This window comes from Hydra vulgaris, chromosome 13, assembly GCF_038396675.1.
Source record: "Hydra vulgaris chromosome 13, alternate assembly HydraT2T_AEP".
Classification (NCBI taxonomy): domain Eukaryota; kingdom Metazoa; phylum Cnidaria; class Hydrozoa; order Anthoathecata; family Hydridae; genus Hydra; species Hydra vulgaris.
The window spans coordinates 22885515-22910000 of NC_088932.1; the positions used below are offsets into that span (position 1 = coordinate 22885515).

The window sequence follows — 24486 nt, forward strand, 5'->3', positions numbered from 1 at the left end:
ATAGTAAATGTTAATCTTGACTCTAATACCCGTGACCTCATTTACACCAAAATGTAAAACTTTTGTTTTGTATTTGCATTATCACACCAATATATATATATATATATATATATATATATATATATATATATATATATATATATATATATATATATATATATATATATATATATATATATATATAATAATCGGCCAATTCGTTTTTCATCTAATCCTAAAACTTAATTTAACTACTTAATTAGTGTTTTGTTTCTGCGATCACTGATTGAACTTAACCTCGTTGAAATAAAAAAAAAAAAAACTTTGTTTAATCATAACAAGAGCTTGGCATGACACGAGTATATTTCCTAAACCTACTAATGGAAACTTAAAAAATCAACCTTCTATTTTACGTTCACCAGTGCTCTAGAAGTCTCTCATTTCACCTGTTTTACTGATTATGATAATCAGATAATCATTAATAATTAGTAGATTAAAAACAATATTGGGAAGGAGTTCAAAATCTGTAAAAAAATGTTTTCACATATTAAAAGTGTTGCGTTGCAAAGCTAGAAATACAAATATTTTGTAATGCGCAATAGATAGAAATGCAAAACTTGATGTTACTTAAGAATGATGGGGCATTAACTGCAGGTTACTAGGGCTGATAAGCAAACTTGGAGAACAGCAACGCTAAACAAAGATAAACATTTTTCAAAATAATTGGTCAGGAGATGTTTACCCCAATCTTTTCCCCTCTATCTTTATTATTAAGAAACTTTTTGCTTTCTCTATCATATTATCATTTATCTATCACTTTTTTCTAAGTTTGTATTTTCTTTAGCTCTCTTCCAAAACCATTTCATTTATAATGTTCTTTTTAATGCAATTGATCTAGCTTTTTTTTTTACCATCCCAGAAATGCTAATTACTTATAGTGACTTCAATGTTCTTCATACTGAATGGTTTAGCTCTAAATGTCATCTTGCATACTTTTAACGGTGTCTGAAAACAAACAAGCGTTAATACCAAAAACCTTTGATTTTGCGATATCATAGAAAGCTGATCGGAAATATCCATATTTCCGATCAGCTTTCTAGACAACCCCCAGTCTTCTTTACTTGTTCCATTTTTGTGTGTGTGTGCGTGTTTCTGACCTTCGCTTGTCATCAGACTCTCCTCTATTAAGTTTCTTTCCTAAGTTAAAACTGCATTAATAATATATCGTAGAAATGGTAAGTTAATTTAATAAATTGGAGTTAGTTTTTCTTTATCTGAGGGGGTAAGGAGTTAGGAGTGGATAGATAAAAGAAAAAAGCAAATCAAATAAAACTATGTAAAAAAGTATTTTATTAATTCACAGCAACAGAGTTAAATTTCAACTTGAAATATATTTGTAAACTCAACAAAAAATGGACCAAAATATCTTAGATTTGCAAAATTTAAAGTAAAAAGCTAAAAAACTATTTTGTGCAAAACTTGAGTTGTCTGAGTATGCAACAAAATTTGATTATTATGGATTTTACATAAAATGAATTAAATTAAAACAATAAGTACCCAAAAATTAAAAATTTGGAACCTTACAAACTTATGAATAGGTGTTGTTTATTTCAATATAAATTATTGTTGGTAATGTAGCTGAAGATATTGCTACATCTATTCAAAATAAAGAAAGCTCTCAATGATAAAAAGAAAAAAATGTTTTTTTATTTTAAAAGGAGCAAAAAGCACTAGTAATATTAATCTCAATAAAGTAAGATTAATATAAATAAAGTAATATTAATATAAATCAATAAATTAATATTAATATAAATCAATAAAGTAATATTAATATAAATCAATAAAGTAATAATAACCTGGATAAAATAATATTTTTACATAATATTTTACAGTTTATTTAAACGCTTTATTTAAATGCCACATTATTGTTAGCAAAAACAAAATATTGTATTTATAATAACAAAGATTGTTATACTGCTACAAATAAAAAAAACAATAGCAAAGAAAATTAAAAAAAAATTTTCCACAATACCCGGCTAACAGTTTTTAAGAAGAAAAAAAGTGACGTTATTTTCAACAAAAAGTGACGTTATTTTCAACAAAAAGTGACGTTATTTTTAACAAAAAGTCTGAAAAAATATCTTTAGAAGACTTTTTCTAGATTTTTTCTTTAAAATATTTTTTCATTAAAATATGGTTTTATATTTATTATTTCTATTGTAAATATGTGACTTTTTATTTTTATGTTTATGTTCCTTATATTAATTATATAACGGCAAACTTTATGTTACAAAAGTAAAGTATAAATAATAATAATAATCGAAACTGTAAAAAGTAAAAAAAAGTTCTAAACGGTAAAAGGTAAGAAAAAAATAAATATAAATATCAAAATACAGTTTTTATTTTAGAGTTTAATGATCGTCATTTAAGCACTTTTTATTATAAAATAAAGTACCAGATGGGGATCGGCAAATACAAAAAGAAATATATTAATTTTTCTCTAGCGACTCTGTTTATATAATAGTACATTGTTTATTCTTTTAGACAGTAGAATAACCAACAAAACGTTATTTTTGCGTTGTTTCAAAAACTTGAACCAGAAATTTGTTTAAATTATAAAATAAATAGATACTATAATATTAAATATAGTTTTTTATACCAGTGATTAGGCTCCAACGATTTCTTATAAAGTCATTAGCAGTGACAAATATTTTCTCTCGTGTAAGAATTCTCTGTTGTATGAGAAAGAAGTAAGTATTGCCAAATATGCAACATTGGTCAGGAGGAAGGTGTGATTTACCTGGTTTAAATGCTATTTAGTGGTGTTTTGTGATAAGATCGTTAGGACTTTTTAGACCACCTAAATAACTTTAAAAAAAAATTATAAAATAATCAAAATGGAAGTTATGCTTCAGAAGGTCTATTTGCTTATCTCTTTCATTTCTATTTATTACTTTGACTAAAGGTTTTGAATAACTTTTTATAATTCAAAAGTCTCTATAATCTCGACGTTAAACATTTAAATTTCAAAGTAGAGCAGTTTTACTGATAAAGATTTTTTTAATTATTGTTTTAAATGGAAAAATCTAAGTACATCTTGAGGTTTTTCAAAAAAATTTTATTAAAAAAAAATGATTATAAAGTAAAGCCAATTAAAAAAACCAAACTTTTTGTTAAAGCTAAACATGAATGAACAACTATTAAAAGAAGTATAAGGGTAGAGTGGGGCATTTAGAGACACTTAAGAAACAAATGCTAGTTGCGGATAAACTAATCATCGTTAACACTGCTTTTTATAAATTTCCTAAAATTCATTAATATAAGAAAATGAAAAAATAAAAAAAAGTTTCTTAAATAAGTTACAACAACCAAAGTAACGAAACTCTAGACAAGCAAAACTTTTACATTTTGCAAGAGGGTGGGGCAAAACGGGACAGTTAAAAAACAGCGGGTTATCCTTTCATGTAATGCTTTAAAAATGATGAAAAATGAACGCTATTTATCGTCTAAATATGTTCCGACATTAAACTCTAACCTATATATTATAAAATTTGAAAATAAACAAAAAAATTTTATGGATCACATAAATCACGCAAAAAATATCCTGAAACTAATTGGCAACATTTTTGATGAGCTGGGTTATTAGCAATATGCCAATGTAGAGCAAACTCAAATAAGCCATTTGTATCAACAGCTTTTCTAGTTTTAAGTTCCTTTTTACTCGCATATAAAACTGCATTTCATCCCATTTTGGATGATTGATCTTTCTTAAATCATTTCTTTCCTTCTTTGTATACTTTAAGCACTATTAATAATCGAAGTTAAGTTATAAAAATAAGAACTTTATTTTATTAACTAATTATTACTAAGAATGCTTTTGTAAATAAGAAAAATAATATTTTAGATTAAAAACAAAATCATTAAACTGTAAACAGCTTCACCACAAGGTAGTAATATATTCAATTACATAAATAGCTTCTTGTCCCGATATGGCCCACAAAAGTTATATTACTGAAATTAATACTATTCAAAATATTCAATTCCAGATATTTTTTTAAAACCAGATTCTAAAAGAGGATAAAAAATACTGTCTTAAAAATATAAATACTTTTTATAAATAAAGCAAACTAGCAATAGTTCAAGATAAATCTTTTATCGTTGTATCGCGTAAGAAAATACGCAAATTTTGTTTTTCGCAAACTTACTGATGCATTATGGTACTTTTAATGCATTTCGGTATTTTTAAAATTAATTTTTTTCTTACAACAATAAAGCACAATAACCTAAAATGTTTTATCAAAAAAATAATTTTTAGCTAAGATACAAGATTTCAGGCATAACCTTTTTACAACTTCTGCAAGAAAATCGTTATTACGTCTCAATAACAATGGAGATACATATGAATATAAAATATTCTTTAGACTTAAAAAATTTGAATTATAAAACGACGAACATGCAAATATAACTAGAATCTTACTACTACTTTTGGATTAATAATTACTAATTGACTAATTTATATAAAAGATATACAGTAATTAGAGCAAAATGCTTTAACCATATCAGATAAATCGTATTTAAACTTGTTTATAAGTCAATTTAAGTACCTGTAAATAAAGTTGGAAAAGACCATAAAATTATGTGAGTTTAAATAATATAATGTATGGTCTAAAAAATGATCGAAAACCAAGTCTTGTTTCAAACGATAAATATCTTAGAGTTCTAAATCAGTTGAAATATTAGCCGATTTCATAATGCAAAAAATTACTTAATTTCCAAACAATAAACATATTCATTTTAGTTTGATAGTATTGTAAAGAGTCTAAAAAAAGTAACATAACCTAGCTTTTCGGGTTAGATTGCATCATGTATTGCATGCAAGTTAGATTGCATCATGCAATAATCATTTTATCACTTAATTGCGTTCTCTACTTGATTACAGTATGTCCCATAGCATCAAAGCATTTTTCTGCCTCAACTGAATATGCTAGTAAAGACTATAAAACACAGTTAAGTTTTTAAGCACTTTGGATGCTTATTTGATCTTTCAAATACAGACATATTAAAGTTAAAACACTTAAAAAATTTCTCACATCAATGTCTGATGTTATTTTTAACCTTTTAAAAGTTATTGAAAAATATAATTTAATTTTTAACATTAAAATTTTGTTAATTTGTACGGATATGACAATAGCTACATATCGCAGCTTTATAGTAAATATTTTTATTACGATATGTCAATAGATACACATAGTAGCTTTTTAACTAACTATAAAATCTGCATTTAACCGATGGCTCCATAGCTCCATATAGACATTAAAAAAAAAAAACGTTGTATTAAAATTAAAACAGCGAGCAACAAATTAAAATTGTTTGGTAAGTAGTAGAAGTTTATGTTTTAATGCCCCAATTGCCCCAATTGCCCCAAATATTATACGTAGAGCAGTTAAATATAGAGCATAGAGCAGTTAAATCTATTTAACTGCATAATAAATTTATTTAACATGCAGTTAAGCAGATTTAACCGCGTAATAAGTGAATTTTTGTTTAATCTAAGATTGTTTTCAACAAGTATATCTAGTGTTACTTAAAATTTCCAACATTAAAAATATTTAATCTTGATAGTTCTGAGCAAAATCTACTAATAAGGCGAATAAATCGTATCCTAAAACAAACGCGAACAAAAAGAAAGCTCAGCACAAATTAAAATTCAAAAACTAACCTCGTGATCAAACAAATTCTTTATCAGAGAATCACACATATGGAACTAAGAACAAGCAAACTATGTAGCTTTAGGTACCAGACTTAAGAGGCTCATGAAAAACATCATAATATTTTAATAACAAACCCGGATTGATAGGAAACTTATTGAACATCGCATTTAGTACTTAAGTAACAAACAACAATATATAACAAGAACCTATAAAAAAGCATTTCCTCGACTTTTCGAATTACAAAACAAATATGAAAATCAAATTAGAAAAATTATTAATAAAAAAAGAGAACTTAAAATAGCTTAAAATAAACACACAACTTTTTCAATTTTTCTTTTCGGTTTTTCTTTTCTTTTTTACTAACATGCGTATATTCTTTTCACTTTGAAGTGATTATGAAAATTTATAATTTTATATATTATCACGAGACTTTGCATTCAAATATATTAATAATAAATAGTAGGAAGGTTTTTAAATGTTTGAAATAATCAACTTTTAAACAAAAATATTGCAAATTTTTTTACGTTCATATGTATGACGAAAATATTCTTCACAAAAAAAAAAAAAAAAATGTGATAGGAGAATGGGAACAAGAAACCTTAAAATCTTAGCCCCCTACCCTAAACGTGAGGGCAATGAGTTGAATTATTTATTTTTTTCATTAATATAAAGTAGATATGTATTCATTGACAGATTTCAAATTTTATGTTTAAATTATGCACTGTTCAGTTTTTATGACCATGTAAAGTTTGTGGCCCCCTCAAATTGAGGGGGGGGTTATTCTTTACATGGTCATAAAAACTAAACACTAAATAATTTAAGTATAAAATCTAAAATCTGTCAATGAATACATAACTAATTTATATATATGAAAAATAAATAATTCAACTCATTGCCCTCACGTTTAGGGTAGGGGGGGGGGGCTCAGATTTTAGGGATTCTTGTTCCCATTCTCCTATCACAGTAGTTTTTCTTGTGAAGAATATTTTCGTCATACATATAAATTTTCAATATTCTTTTTGTTTAAAAGTTGGTTATTTTAAACATTTAAAAACCTTCCTACGGCACTGAATATAGTGCATTAGATATTGATAACACGACACCGAGTTTTTTGTAGAAGTTGTTTGTTATATAAGTTTTGTAGAGGTTGTTTTGTAGAGGTTTTTTTGTAGAGATTGTTTATTGAAGTTATTTTAATATTATTTATTTTTATATAATTCATTTTTTATAAACTCGCACAAGCTATTTTTATATAAACGAGCTATAAGACATAGATAATTAAAATGACGTAAAGATTTATTTGTCTAAATTTGTCGTATTTGTCAAATTCGTATATGATTTTCTCCCATTATAATTATTATATTTGCAAAAGATAAGCGCAAATACGACTTAATTCAGAGACAGTAGCCTCTAAATTGAACAAAAAAAAAACTTTATGTAAAACACACTCTACATGGTTTTAGAACTGGAACAAAATACCCTCAAAAATTGCGACCAAATACAGTTAAGGACCAACTCGTTTTACAGTTTAAGGAAAAAGCAAAATAATGTAAAAAGGTATTTTAACGGTTTCTATTTTATGTTAATTTATTGGAAAGACTTAAAAAACTAAAATTAAACAGTATATAGTTTTGGCGAAAAACCTCTTAAAAATTTGCTATGGCAGGTTTTGGGTGACCGGAATACTCTTTTTTTCGTAGGAGCGCAACAATTTATTATACTTACTTTTTTGCGTAAAAAGACTATTCTGGGCACCCTAGGCAAGTTATTTAATGTGAACCAACCTTAGTAAGTTGTTAGTGTTTAACAGCATTATCGGTATTGGGTGTTTAACAACGTTTTAATTTTAGTGGTTAAATCGTCTCTTATTTTGCATACTTAAAGCCAATATAATGTGGCTAGAAATCTGCTTCATCAAATAACTGAACACTTGTTTTTAAATTGTTTTTATTGGTTTGAGCTGTTACTAACAAGTAACTTGCTTATGGGATTTGCAGTCCTTCGGACCAAATTGCTCTCTCTTATGTTACAAATATTTCTATCTAGTCGTTAGCATATTTTCTACCAAGGTGGTTCATTATTCAACCGGTACGGTTCATCATATGACTGTAATATTAAATAACTATTTAACTTTTGCAAATTAACAAAAAGAAAAAAAAAATGGTTCAAATAATATTAATTGTTAAACTATTTACATAAACTTATTATTATCAATTTTGATTAATTAGAAAAAAATAGAGATTATTTTAACGGGGGATAATAATAGAGGGCGTGGTACTATAAACTGCAACAATTTCCTAAAATTCTAAGTGACTTGACCTGTATAAATATATATAAAGGTATTTACTTTATTATAGTAGCATCATATAAAAAACTTTTTTGCTCACAAATATTACCTTTACACTTTTAAAAACTACAAATTGTTTCATGAAAATTAACAGAATGTTTCTTGTAACAAACTTAACGGTTTTTATCACGTTTACTTCCAATCTTTATAATAAAAAACCATTTACATTTTTAGGTCTTGTTTTTATTGAGAACCAAAGCAGATGTTAAATGTTGTTTCCTTATCTTTTTTAATCAGATATAGTTTACTTTGTTTGATTGTTTATAGTTTACTTTTGCTTAAGGCGGTACAATACCAAATATTTTCTAAAAATTGAAAAAAAAAGTGAATTTTTGATATTTCGCATATTTGATAGACAATTTATTGTAGATTATTAATATAAAAACTTATTGCCATTTTTTTTTAATTTTTTGATAAATTAACTAAAAAAGTTTATATTGGCATGACGAGAAAATTTTAACTTCTATTGCGTTTTTCTCCGTTTTCAAATTTTGAGAAACATTGTCTAATTGTAAACATGATATCTTGAGAAGCAGAAATGCAAATCACTTCAAATGTTCATGTTTATTATACATGTATCTAGGTAATGATATTCGAAATTTTTAAATTCTGCTCCAATCTTTCTTTTTTTACTTTTAAGGTCTGAAAAAATTTTTTTTTTTAATTGATGTAAAAAAAGTTGATATAATTTTTTATGTACTTTAAAAATTTTAAAATCCAAATGTCGATACCATACCTTACATGTCTAGAACAAAGGTAAAAAATTTCATAGATTTTGTGTTGATGTATTTCAGGTTATCGTGTTTTAAATAGACCCATTTAAAATGAATGTTTTTCGATAAACTCGAGGCAAAGTAATCGTAAGTAAAATGAGGTATAAAATAGCTTTCTAGGTTAATGTAATATTTATTGATATAAAACTTATCGTTTTTTTTTTTTTAAGTTTTATCATTTTTGAATAATTGGTGGCGGACCATCTTAATGATTACGTTTTATAAAAGTTATGGTTTACGGGCTTGCAAAATGTTTTTGTATTCAAATGAAAACGTTTTGTAAAAGTTTTTGTTACGCGCTTGCAAAACTTTTTGTATTCAAAGTTAATTTGCAAAGAGTCATATCTGTAATCTTAGGTAAGAGGATTTAATGGGTTACAAAAGAATGCAAGAATCATTAGTATGTTTAAGTATCAGATGGCATCAACAGGAAATTATTATTGTTACAAAGTAGTTTGTTTTTTAATGAAAACAGAAATTTTTTAAAATAGTATAATGCAGTATAACAATGTACTGTATAATGTATAACAATGTACTGTACAATATTTAACAATGTGAACAAATAAAAAATTCTCAAATGGTTTTGCTTTATGTAGCTAAATCCTTATTTTTTTCTTTATTAAGTTTTTAACGGATTTTATGTTTTAAATAGTTAAAACACTTTCGATTTGTATGTTTTAGAATTACCTCTTTATCAAATATTATACTGTAATCAAAATTTATAACATAATCATTTGTTAATATCAGAAAACTATTTTTTTTTATTACTATAATAATAGTAAATTATTAAATACATCATTTCAATTGTTAAACCTCATTGTTAAATACTTCGTGAGTAAGTACTTCTTGATAAAATGCTTCTTTAAAACAATTATTAATATTAATTTAAAGGTCAAATTTTAAATAAAAGTATTGGTTTTTATATTATTAACTCTGCGTTAATATTAATCAAAACAGCCATATTATCAACTCTGAATATAATGAACATTTTAAAGTTATCTTTTTTACTAATAAATGTTATTAATTTTTATAAAATATTTTGAGATTATATTCGTTAAAAAATATGTTTACGAACGGTGAAAAAAGTGACTTTAATTGAATTGAGTACGATTGTCGTAGTTGCAAATAGTTACAAAATAGGTTCTATAAGTAGATATGAAAATAAGATGATGAACAATAAAATACTTTTGTTAATGTGTGTAAACCCATTTTGAATTTCAGTTGCTCATCAAACAACCATATAGCAGCGTTTACTTTTCTGTTGCAGTGCTTGTTTTATAATAAAAAATAATGCATTACTTTTTTATACTATTTGTTTATTTACAGTAGCTATCAATTGTTATTTTATATTTATTTTCAATTGTATATTTACATTAATGATAAATTGTTAATCAATGTAATTAAAAAACCCATGAACAAGCTACGTAGTTTGGTGCTTTATTCTTAAATATATTTTTTTAATCGCAAGTAATTGATTATAATTCTCCAGTCTATATACAATCATAGTATATACCTCATTTTTATAAGTTTGAAATTATTTTGCTTAATTATTGCACACAAAGTTAACCATAAAGTTTGGAATTTGCACCTCTTTAAGTTAAATAACTTATAAATAAATGTTTTTTTGTTAAATACCTCATTTTTAAACAAATATTTCTAAACAAAATAATTAATTAACTCATTAACATATATAATATAATAACGAATATATAAAAATAAATTTAAAATGACATATTGTCATAGATACTAAATTTATATAGATATATAACAGTTTATTAGTTACCTTGAAGTTTTGGGGAATAAATGTATTTTCAATAAAAAATTAACACTTAATAGTGATAAAAAAGTTTGCATAAAGCGTACAAAAATCAAACTTTTTTGAATTTTTGAAAACTTAGGGTTTGCACCTATAAAAAAATTTAGGTTTGAGTACAGTAGTTTGATTGAGCAACTTTAGGGCGAGTTTGTGTTTTTAGAGCAACTTTGGGGTAAAACTTTGTTAACTACAACTAAAAAACTATAATCTTTTTTTATTCAAAAGCCTAAGTGTTGCAATCAAGTAAATGATAAAAGCTTTTAGATTTTATCTGCTACATAAAACATCAATTGCTTTCTAATTGAAACTGAATGGTTTCTTTGCTTTAAAAATGTATTCTGCATAAGTATCATCTCTTTTTTAAGTGGTTATTTTTACTAGCGAAGATAAATTGGCACTTTTGTTATTAATTCTTGTTTAAATACAAAACTTTATTTTTATTTTACTTTTTTTTTTTTTTTTTTTGATATTAATCTTTGCATCAGGACCAATGAATGTGAAGAACTTGACTGATGAATGTGAAGAATGGACCAATGAATGTGAAGAACTTGATAAAGAAGCAGAAGAAGAAGAAGCAGATGTTTTATTTAAATTTAAGAAACTGAAATAAAAAATATTGAAATTTAAAATTTATGAAGAAAAAAAAGATTTAGAATATTATATAAAAAAAATTTTTGTATTGATTCCAAAAAAGTTTTGTATTGATTCCAAAATCTAATTGCAAAAGTGCTTTTAATATATATGATATAAGCTTTTTACAGTAAACACTTGATGCATTAAAGATGTCTTTTTCAGGAGTTGCTGTGTTTGCTGTTTGAATATAGCTTATCAACATTAAGTAAAGTTTTTAGTAGGGATTTTTGTCGAATGACAAGACGAGAAAAGACTTCGCATCTTTAACTAACTTATTTCAAGATGCTTTCCGGAAGAAAAGCCTCTTGAAATCAGGTACTTTTGTTTAAAACTGACTTTTGAAATAAGTCTGTTTTAAACAAAAGTACCTATTCGAAAATTTTTTTATAAAAACTTGAACACGCCATCAATACTTGAAAATTAGCATAAATTATTTAGTTAATTAAACAGATTTCTTTAATAAAACATAATTGAATATTTCAAATACGACATGTTTCAAATTTCTTCTTACTTAAGTTTCTTAGAAGTTTTTGTTTTGAAATAATTTTTTTTTCTTTACTTCTTCAAAAAATTATGTTTCAAAGGTTAAATATAAAGTAAATATAAAATTTTAATTCGCTGCGATACTGAAGATAACATTTTATTACAAAAAGTTTGGTATATACAGATGTTTTATTTTTTTAAATTCTATCCGTTTGGTGAACAAGTTTTCTTTTGACAAAACGTAGATATTAAAAGTTTTGCAAATACTGTTTCTGGTTTTGCATTTCCGGTTATAAACCTATGTTTTGAGTCAATGATTTATATATTTTAATTAATAGTAATAATTTTTATATTATTATAATAACAATTACAAATAAATAAACATTTAACTTTTGTCTGCTTTATAAATATAAAAATTTTAAAGTTAAATAATTTCTATCTATCTATCAATATATCTATATATCTATCTTTCTCTCTCTCTCTCTCTCTCTCTCTCTCTCTCTCTCTCTCTCTCTCTCTCTCTCACTCTCTTTTATATATATATATATATATATATATATATACATGTATATATATATATGTATGTATACATATGTATATGTATATTAGGTATATGATAAATTTTAAATCAATTAGCCTGGGGTTCTAAATGATAAACTTTTGCCTATAAATCACAGAAATGACATTGATTTCACCATACCGTGAAAAAACCTCCTGACCTAAGACAGTTTCATATTTAACCATACAACACATAGCGGCCCAAAGGCTATTAATTATAATATGTCAGCTTTATATACAATACACATTAGAAATACATGAGAATGAGTACCTACACTGTCCTACAGCATTTGTAGTGATGTTAATAATCTTTCAGATTTGTGTATTAGTATTAATAAATTTACAGTAAAGATATTTGTTTGTTCTACCAGAAGAACGAATATCCTCCATCAACTTTACAGCTCTCTCGGCTACTATGTTGGATCGAGGCACATCAAGCACTGACGGTTCCTTCTTCCAGTGGATAGAGAAGCATTTTACAGCTTTGGAACACTTAAGTTGGGATATTGCTGACAGCAGGTTTTCATAAGCCGCCTCTTATGAAGACCTGCTGTCGCCTCGAAATCGCAAGTTATCCTCAGCTGTTCTCGCTAGTTTGGAAGAATGAAAAATCCAATAAGCGCAAAAATGCCACTTAAGTTCCACCTGGCACTGAGCAGTGATGGCAGCTTGTGCCATTTGATACGAGGCCATTTTTCCTCATTTTTTTAAAACTTGTATGCTTCACAAGGCTGAAAAAGAAATTTAAAGTCATCTCTCCAGCAAAGGTTCTCATACTCTGCTACCACTGCTGTGCCCTTGTAGGCATTTTTTAAGTCATCATAATGCTCCATAATCTCATCAATAAATTTGTAATTAATGTTAGGCGACAGTAGTTAATGTTAATGTGACTGTAAATTTGTAGTTAATGTTAATATGACTGTATAGGGAAAAGGAAGTCCAACACATGTCGTAGAACAAGATCAAGAATGTGGTGTTGGCAGCCGATGTATTGAGGTTCATCGAATCCCTTGTCTTGAAATGTTTTCTGAAGCTTGGCTACAACTCCATTCTTGCCACCAGTATTTGCAGCTGTTGTATCAGAGATGATCATCTGAATACTGTTCCATGCATTGTAATCATCAAGAAGGTCCTGTAGTGCTTTATATATGTTTGCAGAGGATCCACTGTCACAAACCAAAATGCCAAGTTTTAATGTTCTTTTGTCATTTTTCAACCACACAACTTGGTACTCAGTCTTGTCAATTTTCTTACCATCAAAATGCAAAGAAAATTTCTCTTCAGAGATCAGTTCCATAAGGCGGTTCTTAACTTATTCTGCATCTCTGATTGTTCGACGCCAGACTCCAGACTGTGATGGTTTTGGGACACAAACTCCATCCTCAGCCAGACTTTGAAGCACCCGTGACGTTTTTATGGTTGACAAAGAGTGACTAGGTTGGCAACAGACTTAGTTGACTGGCGTGTTGCACGCTTTCTGGAAGAATCTCCTAGAACTGCCTCCGAGTCAACACTGCTGCTTCCTTCCTCAGAATCCTCACTATCGCTATCAAAAAAAAGCACTAAACAGCAGATCTTACAAATTAATACTGCAAATAAACATAAATTGTTTGAATGATATGAGCAACTATACAATATACAATATTATATATTTACAGTTTTAAAAATCAAAGTCAAGCATAAGGAAGTAAGAACTGGGAACAAAATCAAGTGAAAAATTGAAAAATTTAAAAGTGGTGAGGTGCTAGGTGCAAGAGGTTTTTTTGTGATCCAATCAAATAAACCTCAAAACAGTGATCTATTGGTAAAAGTTCATCAAATCCAACATCAGGAAAATTAAAATTTTGAGGAGGGTTTCTTTGTCATATACCTAATATATAAATATATATATATATATATATATATATATATATATATATAATATATATATATATATATATATATATATATATATATATATATATATATATATATATATATATATATATATATATATATATATATATATATATATATATACAGGGGGCTGAGGGGCACGAGTCCCCCCCTAAAACTTTATTTTTTTATTCAAATTTTGTTTCTGGCTGCCTTAGCCCTTATTTATTTCTGAAATTACCGCGTTAAACACGTTTTTTTGCACATGGGTGATTTCAAAGTTAAAGGTTGAGAGAGATTTATCATTTAAAAAAAGTTATTCTTGACAGTAGTCAAATCAAGAATGCCTTTGGACTTAGATACGTGAACCAAATTAAATTGAAAAAGAAAACATTTTCTCAAGAAAAAAGTATAAAGTAATCAGTTTTAGATGAATTACATTTATTTTCTGCTCTGCTTTGGTTTTTATTTAGAATAAAATTACGTCTCTTTACTTGACCATAAACTATCTTTGTTGCCTCTGACACAAGCTTCACAGACCTTTCCACTGACTGTGAATTGTTCGGTATATCTGTAAGAATAGGTTTTTTAGAAGTTTGCAAAGCATTCTCTTACTTAAATGATAAAATTAGGATAGAAGTTGGAGGTTTAAACTCAATTAAAGAAACATCAACTAAACTACTCCATGTATAAGCGTTAAAGTTAATAGGGAAAATTAATTTTGCTTTGATTTTTGGTCTGACTTCAGGATTTACGTCTCTTGATTGCTTTATGTGAAAAACTTGCTTAATAGCTTGAGCCCTTATATCTTTTTTATCATCTTGCAGCATAGAATATAAAAAGTTTTCATGAAGACAGCAATAAGAGTTTCCTTGAAGATTTTGAAAAACAATTTGTTGTATATTTTCTGCCTTATTTTTAACAAGCTCTATTGTCTTATGAAGAATTCTAGGAGCATCTCTATAAAGACCAGACCATTTATGGGCAAACCACATGGGGTAATTTACTTGGACTATATACTTTGTAATTGTACACAACTCATCTGTAGGATTCTTCACTCTTGCATAAACCATCATTATTCTTTAAGTTAGAGTTAACCATCTGGCATGGTAAACAGGTCCTGGTTTTTTTATTGAGTATTTTGGAGATATGAAGCCTTTAGATATACCGATACAGTATTCGTAAAGTTTACGTTGATCTGTACTAAGATCAGATAAAATATTAGAGTTTACGCAGGAATCAATTTCTGAATGAATTGGAACAAAATCAACTATTGGTAAATTATGCAAATCACTTGCCGAAGCTTTTTAACCAATAGGGCCCATATATTTCTTTGGATCGTTACTTTTACCATCTACTTCAGCTATGACATGGCGAAGTGGTAACTCATTTTAGTGAAGTACACATCCTATTAAATGGATTCGTCGGTTCAAAAGCCTTTGTAATGTCACAACTAAGCCATTATCTGCACCAGTATTAGCAGAAGTAATATCAAGAACAATGGCTTCCAAACTACTAATGCTGTTGTATTTTTCGAATATTTTTAGTGTTTCAGTTGCCATTGTAATCCCTGTTCCATTTTTTATTTTAATATGAGTTAAATATTTCTCAGAAAAAGGTCCATTTTCTGCAGTGAAAGTTAAGTGATGTTCACCCTTTACTGTTCTATTAACAATAGGTTCTGCATAATGATCATATCCTAATATATGTGCTAGTGTATTTTTATCTTTTTTACTATCTACTCCAATGACTTTCAAATGAAAAACTTCTGAACTATGCTTTTCACTAATCATGGTTGAAACACGCTTTTTAATTTCGAACCTGATAGCAGCTTTGGCAATGTTAGTTAAATCTGTGTAATTTTGTTTACACAGTGGTTTTGCAAAAAACTCATGATTCTGATTTTTATAATCATCATTGTTATCTATTTCTACATCATAAGTTTCACCGATACAATCATTATCTGAGTGAAGTGCCATGTCACTTATTACATTAATTTTCTCCTTACTTCTTTTTCTTGCGATCTTGGCTGTCTCTTTCTTATCAGTTTGATCTATCTGCCAGGTTCCAAAGAGCCCTTGCTTTACTTTCTGATTCTTTAAATATTCTCGTTCTAGAACTGAAACCTTAAGTTAAAAAAATTCATTTTATAGCTTATAGAAAGTATTTAAAATAATAAAAAACATAAAAAATAATAATACAAAAAAAAATATCACCTGTTTGCTTTCTTCACCGACACATACATAGTGCTTGTTAGTGCAACCCTTTCATCGAACATTTCTAAAGGGTAATATGTATAATAAAATATAATGCCATAATTTGAGAAGAAATAAAAAACTGTACAGCTGTAAAATTTTTTTGCAGTTTAGTCACAAATTATTTTGAACAAACATATTGTTTAATATTGTGGCTTTATGAAAATGTAACTTCAAACCTGTCATCACAATTTAAAAGAGGAAGTTTACATCTGCATGTTGATATATCAAATAACTTTAAAAGGTGATTTTGTAACCAACAAACACTTTTTTTATGTTTTGAAGCTTTAGATCGTTCAGCTGCAATTACTTTTTGAAATGTTCTTTGTAACTTATTTCTTAGAGGTTTCTCTTTCATTAGTGGAAGATTTGGATTCACTTTTTTCCAAATTTTTAAAATTTCTTCACTTACTTTTAAAACAATGGCAGGAGAATCAATTTTTTTAGTTGTAATCATTTCTTTTTCGACCTAATAAGCATATTGAATAATCTGTTTATATGCTGGAAGGTCACTAACAGGTAGTTCGTTTGGTTGCCCAGCATATCTTTCACTTTCATGTCTAGTTATAATATTATGCGTTCTTTTTCTTGTTGGTTTCCCAGATCCACATTTTGCATTCATTTTTTAATATTTAAATTCAGTCTGAAAAAGATTTTTTATAAACTTGTTGTGTAAGATAACATAATGTGAAAATATCATAAATACAGAAGCAAAATGTATGGCTAATATAAATACTTTATCCGTATTAGATTTTATTTATTATTTTATATTATAAAACATTGCAAAAAGTATCCTTTTCCAAAAGAAAAAATGGAAACACATTTAAAAATGGCTAACTTGTTGTTACTATACTAATTTATGATGCAAAAATAATATTTTAAGCGACGTTTTGTTTTATTTCGCAATACTTAAATGAAACCATGAAAATGTAATTTGTTTTGTTTTTCCCAAAAAAACGACTAAGTTTTGAAATTTTTTAAATTGCAAATAATTTTATTGAATATAAGTAGTACATTATCCAAAGTGAGCCGAGTGTTGACTTTAACTTGGTAGTGGCTAATTATATAATATATAAATATATATATATATATATATATATATATATATATATATATATATATATATATATATATATATATATATATATATATATATATATATATATATATACATATATATATGTATGTATATATGTAAGTATATATATTTTAGTATTTACGCTTTTATTTATATTTCTTTATTTTGCTTAAAAATTTCCGTGATACTATTATTTCAAAAGATCATTTAAAATCCTTCAACACTTGTCATTAAAATTGTAAAAAAATTAAAAATAAAGTAGAGAAAATGCTGAAATATGTTAGTGTTAAACTTTAGAACCATCCACTAAGTTGTCATAACACGGAAACTTCCAAAATGATTGTTCCATTCTTTATTTGTTGTTTGGAAGAGATGTACGAGCGTATGAGTTAATACCATTTATTTGTTTTTGGAAAAAAAAAACATTTAAAGATTGTTTCCTTTTTAGTATACGAAGAAAACAGCAGGTCTTATAAAAGAAAATATTAGAAAAGTTCCAGTCGCAAATAGGTATAACTAGCATATATATATATATATATATATATATATATATATATATATATATATATATATATATATATATATATATATATATATATATATATATATATATATATATATATATATATATATATATATATATATATATATATATATATATTTATATATATATATATATATATATATATATATATATATATATATATATATATATATATATATATATATATATATATATATATATATATATATATATATATATATATATATATATATATATATATATATATATATATATATATATATATATATATATATATATATATATATATATATATATATATATATATAATTAAATATTAGAAAAAACAACTTTTAATGGAACTTCAAGTTTCATGCTTATCGACAATCATCAGCCATGAAGTAGAAAATCAAAAATATAAAAAACCGTTTAAAAATTACAAACTACGGTAGAATGAGTTCTGACGTTATATTACAAGAAGACGTAATGGAAAACTAATCTCCGTTATCAAATAATGAAAGGAGAAATTTATTTTTGTGTCTGCATTTAGAAACTAATTCACCTCTTTTGTTTAGCAGATTTTTCCCTTTGTAAAACAATATTTCGAATTTCTCATTTAAACAAAGCTTACAAATTTTTGACGCAGGATTGTATGATTTACAGCGTTTAATAATTTTCCATTTGATTGAAGTTGTAAAATTGTTTTCTTTTAACTCCCATACTTCCTTAGACAATTCAGTGTCGTTTTTGTATTTTTTTATATGTAAAAGATTTTTGATGGTTCGCATAACGTAGCTTAAATGAGGTTTCACTTATCCCAATGTATACTTTATCGTTGTATTGAGGTTTGTTTGAGCTTACGGTGGCTTGGTAAACGATATTGCTAGACAAGCAATTGTTGTTCAGTGGACAAAGAGATTTTTTAATGCAATTGCAGGCTTTTTCTGATAATTTTAGATCACCATATAAAATATTTTTGTTGTATAAGTTGATAATAGATTTGATGTTAGGCATACAGGAGTAGCTTATTTTAATTGTGTTTCTGTTAAATTATTTGGGTAGTTGGTGGTTTTTAGGAAAATGCTTGTCAATTAGGGTTAAAAAGCGTTGACCAATTTTAGTTGTAACATTTTTACTAAATGGAGGATCGTACCAGATTATGTTTCGTTTGCGGTTATTTTTTGGAACATTATTTATGCTTGGTTTATATATCAATTTATAAATGTAACCCGATTGCTTTAATGCGTCATCATAAAGGTGTGTCGATTTATTAAAAATAACTTCACTTGATGAGTTGGCGGACAATCTTAGCTTGATATTTTTTGGAAGATTATTTATTATGCTAGGTGGATGGTTAGAATCAGCATGCACATAACTTAGGTTATTTTCAGGCTTGCAGTATGGTTGAAAAGAATTTTGAGTAAGATTAAAAGTTAAATCAAGGTAGTTAACAATTTTAAGATTGCAATTGATAGAGATGTTGAGATTGTTACGTTTGAAAACTTGAACGACATGCTTTTTTATTTGTTCCATTTGATGGCCATTTTTGTTCTTAAAATCAGCTAACCCGTCATCTCGATATAAACCAAAAACATTTTTGCGGTAAAACTGCGAAAGTTGATCTAAAAGAAAAATCCTAACTAGTTCGCAAACTTCCGCGCCATCATAGGCTCCCATAGTAACATCAAACAATCCTGCTTTTTTCTTAATCCATGATATGCCATCGTTAAAAATGAAAGATTTTCTTGCATGACGTATAATGGATTTGCTTTGCTCATCTATAATTATATGTTGCTCGGCAAAGGCAATTGCTTTATTTAGCATGTTTTCATCAATTGACGGATAAAAATCATTTATGTCAAATACTAAAAATTTACAAAGGTGTTTATCATCAATTTTTCGGAACCAATTTATCACATTCTGCGTATTTTGCCATTGGTTTAAACAGAGCCTGATTCTTAATTCCGAGTAGATATTGGATAAAATAAATTTAGACAATCTTCCTACCTCATTCTTTGCTGGATTTAAAAGACGCACAGTAGAGTTGTTTATGAAGTTGGCTTTGTGATCTTTTAAAGTTATAAAACAATCGGCAGTTTCATTTATCTCAATTCTATTAAAAATATCGTGATTTGTGAAAATTTGCTTACTTTCTTTATTTACTACGTTCTTTAGATTTGGGTCGGGTTTTTTATTGCCTGCAATTGCATTAAAAAATCTCTTTGTCCACTGAACAACAATTGCTTGTCTAACAATATCGTTTACCAAGCCACCGTAAGCTCAAACAAACCTCAATACAACGATAAAGTATACATTGGGATAAGTGAAACCTCATTTAAGCTACGTTATGCGAACCATCAAAAATCTTTTACATATAAAAAAATACAAAAACGACACTGAATTGTCTAAGGAAGTATGGGAGTTAAAAGAAAACAATTTTACAACTTCAATCAAATGGAAAATTATTAAACGCTGTAAATCATACAATCCTGCGTCAAAAATTTGTAAGCTTTGTTTAAATGAGAAATTCGAAATATTGTTTTACAAAGGGAAAAATCTGCTAAACAAAAGAGGTGAATTAGTTTCTAAATGCAGACACAAAAATAAATTTCTCCTTTCATTATTTGATAACGGAGATTAGTTTTCCATTACGTCTTCTTGTAATATAACGTCAGAACTCATTCTACCGTAGTTTGTAATTTTTAAACGGTTTTTTATATTTTTGATTTTCTACTTCATGGCTGATGATTGCCGATAGGCATGAAACTTGAAGTTCCATTAAAAGTTGTTTTTTCTAATATTTAATTATATATATATATATATATATATATATATATATATATATATATATATATATATATAAATGTAAAAAGATACAATTTTATATATATATATATATATATATATATATATATATATATATATATATATATATATATATATATATATATATATATATTTATATATCAGGTAACCAAAAAAGCTCGTGCGGTTTTTCCGTATATAATAAAAACACACAAAACGACAAAAGTAAGTACATTTATTCATCAAAATAGTCACCATTAGCATCTAAAACCTTTTCCCAACGTAAAACAAGCTTATTTATTCCACTTCTAAAAAATTTTCGGTCCTTTGAGTCTATAAAAGCTTTCAACTCCATTTTAACCGCGTCCTGGTCTCGGAACTGCTGTCCTTTTAAATGATTTCCCAGGGAAAGGAAAAAATGGAAATCAGTAGGGGAGAGGTCTGGCGAGTATGGTGGATGAGGCAAACTCTCCCAAACAAGGCTTTGGAGCTTGTCCTGAGTCACGCGAGCGGTGTGCGGTCTCGCATTGTCGTAGAGAAGCAGAACTCCTCTCCTGTGCACCAGTGCAGGCTGCTTTACAAGCAACAGGTCGTGAACTCGTTGCAGCTGTGCTGAGTAGACCAGTCCAGTAATGGTTTGGCCTGTTGGGAGCAGCTCGTAATGCACCAGACCAGCTGTAGTCCACCAAATGCAGAGCAAAACCTTCCGCTCGTGGAGATTGGGCTTGGGTGTCTTTGGGATGGGGTCATCGGGGGACAACCAATGGTAGCAACGCTTGGTATTGTTGTACACAATCCATTTTTCGTCGCATGTCAATAAACGATCAAGAAAAGGCTCAACATTGTGGCGTGATAAGAGTGATGTGCAGATCGTAAGCCGTTGCTTCTTGTTGTCGATCGACAATTTGTGCGGAACCCACCGACTCAGGTTCCACGCTTTCCCAATCGCATGCAGATGCAGGCGGATGGTATCAACACTCACAGCAAACCTCACTGCAAGTTCTTGGCAAGTTTGGCTGGAGTCAGACTCGACAGCGTCCTTCAGTTCATCCTCATCAACCAACAATGGGCGTCCAGAACGCGGCAGGTCTTCGATGGACTCATCTCCCGAAGAGAATCGCTGAAACCACTTCTGTGCTGTGCGTTCACTTACTGTACCTTCTCCAAATGCTGTGCATATGTTTTTGGCCGCTTGTGTTGCATTCCTTCCAAGTTTGAACTCGTGAAGTAAGCAAGATCGAATAATTGTTGGTTGGGTTGCCATCCTTTCTATACACAAAACCTTTCCTGTAAGCTCGTTACAAGCCTACACTATATATGCAGCAACCGCGCGTGACACACGCGTTCTATTACGCAACAAAGCTACTTGCCTTGTGCGATGTGGGTGTTGTAAAAAATGCTAAAAACAATTCAATTACCAAAAACCGCACGAACTTTTTTGGTTACCTAATATATATGTATATATATATATATATATTTATTTGTTTATATATATATATATATATATATATATATATATATATATATATATATATATTTATATATATATATATATTTATATATATATATATATATATATATATATATATATATATATATATATGTTTGTAAAAATTACAAATATTTATATATAAATTTATAGAAATAATTAAAAAATTTTTTAACAGTAGATTTTTAAACTGAAAAAAATGAGGATTACCATTGCGGCTTGTTTTACAAAGAATAATTTGCACCCTAACCACCTTAAAGTAATATAAAATTTTTATCTTATCCATACATACATACATACATACATACATACATACATACATACATACATACATACATACATACATACATACATACATACATACATACATACATACATACATACATACATACATACATACATACATACATACATACATACATACATACATACATACATCATACATACATACATACATACATACATACATACATACATACATACATACATACATACATACATACATACATACATAGATACATACATACATACATACATACATACATACATACATACATACATACATACATACATACATACATACATACATACATACATACATACATACATCCATACATACACACATACATACATACATCCAAACATACATACATCCATACATACATACATACATACACCATACATACATACATACATACATACATACATACATACATACATACATACATACATACATACATACATAGATACATACATACATACATACATACATACATACATACATACATACATACATACATACATACATACATACATACATACATACATACATACATACATACATACATACATACATACATACAAACAAACATACACACATACATACATACATACATACATACATACATACATACATACATACATACATACATACATACATACATACATACATACATACATACATACATACATACATACATACATACATACATACATACATACATACATACATACATACATACATACATACATACATACATACATACATACATACATACATACATACATACATACATACATACATACATACATACATACATACATACATACAACTATAAATACTTAGAAAGTAAGGGACGAGTGTAAGACGTAAAAAAAATCTTTTAAACGTCTTTTAAACGTTCAAAAGACGTATTTTTTTGGTACCGTGCACACTGGGTAAATGCATTCACACACACACACACACACACACACACACACACACACACACACACACACACACACACACACACACACACACACACACACCAACACACACAAACATGTGTGTGTGTGTGTTCATTCGTATTTGTGCTTGCATATATCTTCAGGAGAGAGCTCAATGAATTAAAGTAAATTAAAAAAAATTAAGTTAAAACAGAGCTGTATTTATATACTTTTTATAAATAAAACTACTTATTTTTTACAATGAGTTTTATGCTATAAGTTTTACAAAAAGTTATAAATTTTACAAAAAGTTATAAATTTTACAAAAAGTTATAAATTTTACAAAAAGTTATAAGTTTTACAATAAGTTTACAATGATAAATAAGTTTACAATAATAAAAGTTTTACAATAAGTTATAAGTTTTACAATAAGTTTAATGCAATCAATCAGGTAATTAATGTAATTTTTCTTCGTAGAAAAATAATTCTGTACACGCGAAAAATGCGTTAGAAAAATCTAATTTTTCGGTTTATGGTTATCCAGCAAAAATTTGTTCTCATGGCGACACTTGGATATTAGTTCGCTTTTTTTGATTATTAAATCTTTGGGATTTTTATATACAATAAAATTATTAGCTTTTCATATAATTGTAATAGGCATTTTTTAGATATGTTGTTGTAGGTGGGGGGTGGCGCTTTTTATGATGGACCATGATAAAATGGGTGTTGCTTTTAACTTACCCTCTGTATCCCGTTAGGTAATTTAAACATTGTTATAATTAAAGCGTGGTTGTGCTTTTAAGTATTTTTATTTTTGAGCGATTGCTTGTGGTTTGCCCATCTATTTTTCTACTCGCCCACTGTTGAACTAATATACGTTTTGTCGGGTGTGTTTGGAAAAGATGCAATGTATTTATAGATTACATTTGTTTTTCTGCAATCTCCTTTCATAGGG

The 24486-nt window shown here is 27.5% G+C and overlaps 1 protein-coding gene across 1 annotated transcript; it reads right to left on the minus strand.

Annotated features, from left to right (window-relative positions):
• Positions 1-21071: 21071 nt before the first annotated feature.
• LOC136089736 (histone-lysine N-methyltransferase SETMAR-like) lies at positions 21072-22100 on the minus strand. The gene has a single exon (XM_065815812.1). It carries the CDS (start codon positions 22098-22100, stop codon positions 21072-21074), a length of 1029 nt encoding a protein of 342 aa, XP_065671884.1.
• Between the last annotated feature and the right edge of the window lie 2386 nt (positions 22101-24486).

Excerpts from the sequence above, each read along its gene's own strand:
- LOC136089736 (XM_065815812.1), bottom strand. The coding sequence starts at position 22,100 with ATGGCAACCCAACCAACAATTATTCGATCTTGCTTACTTCACGAGTTC.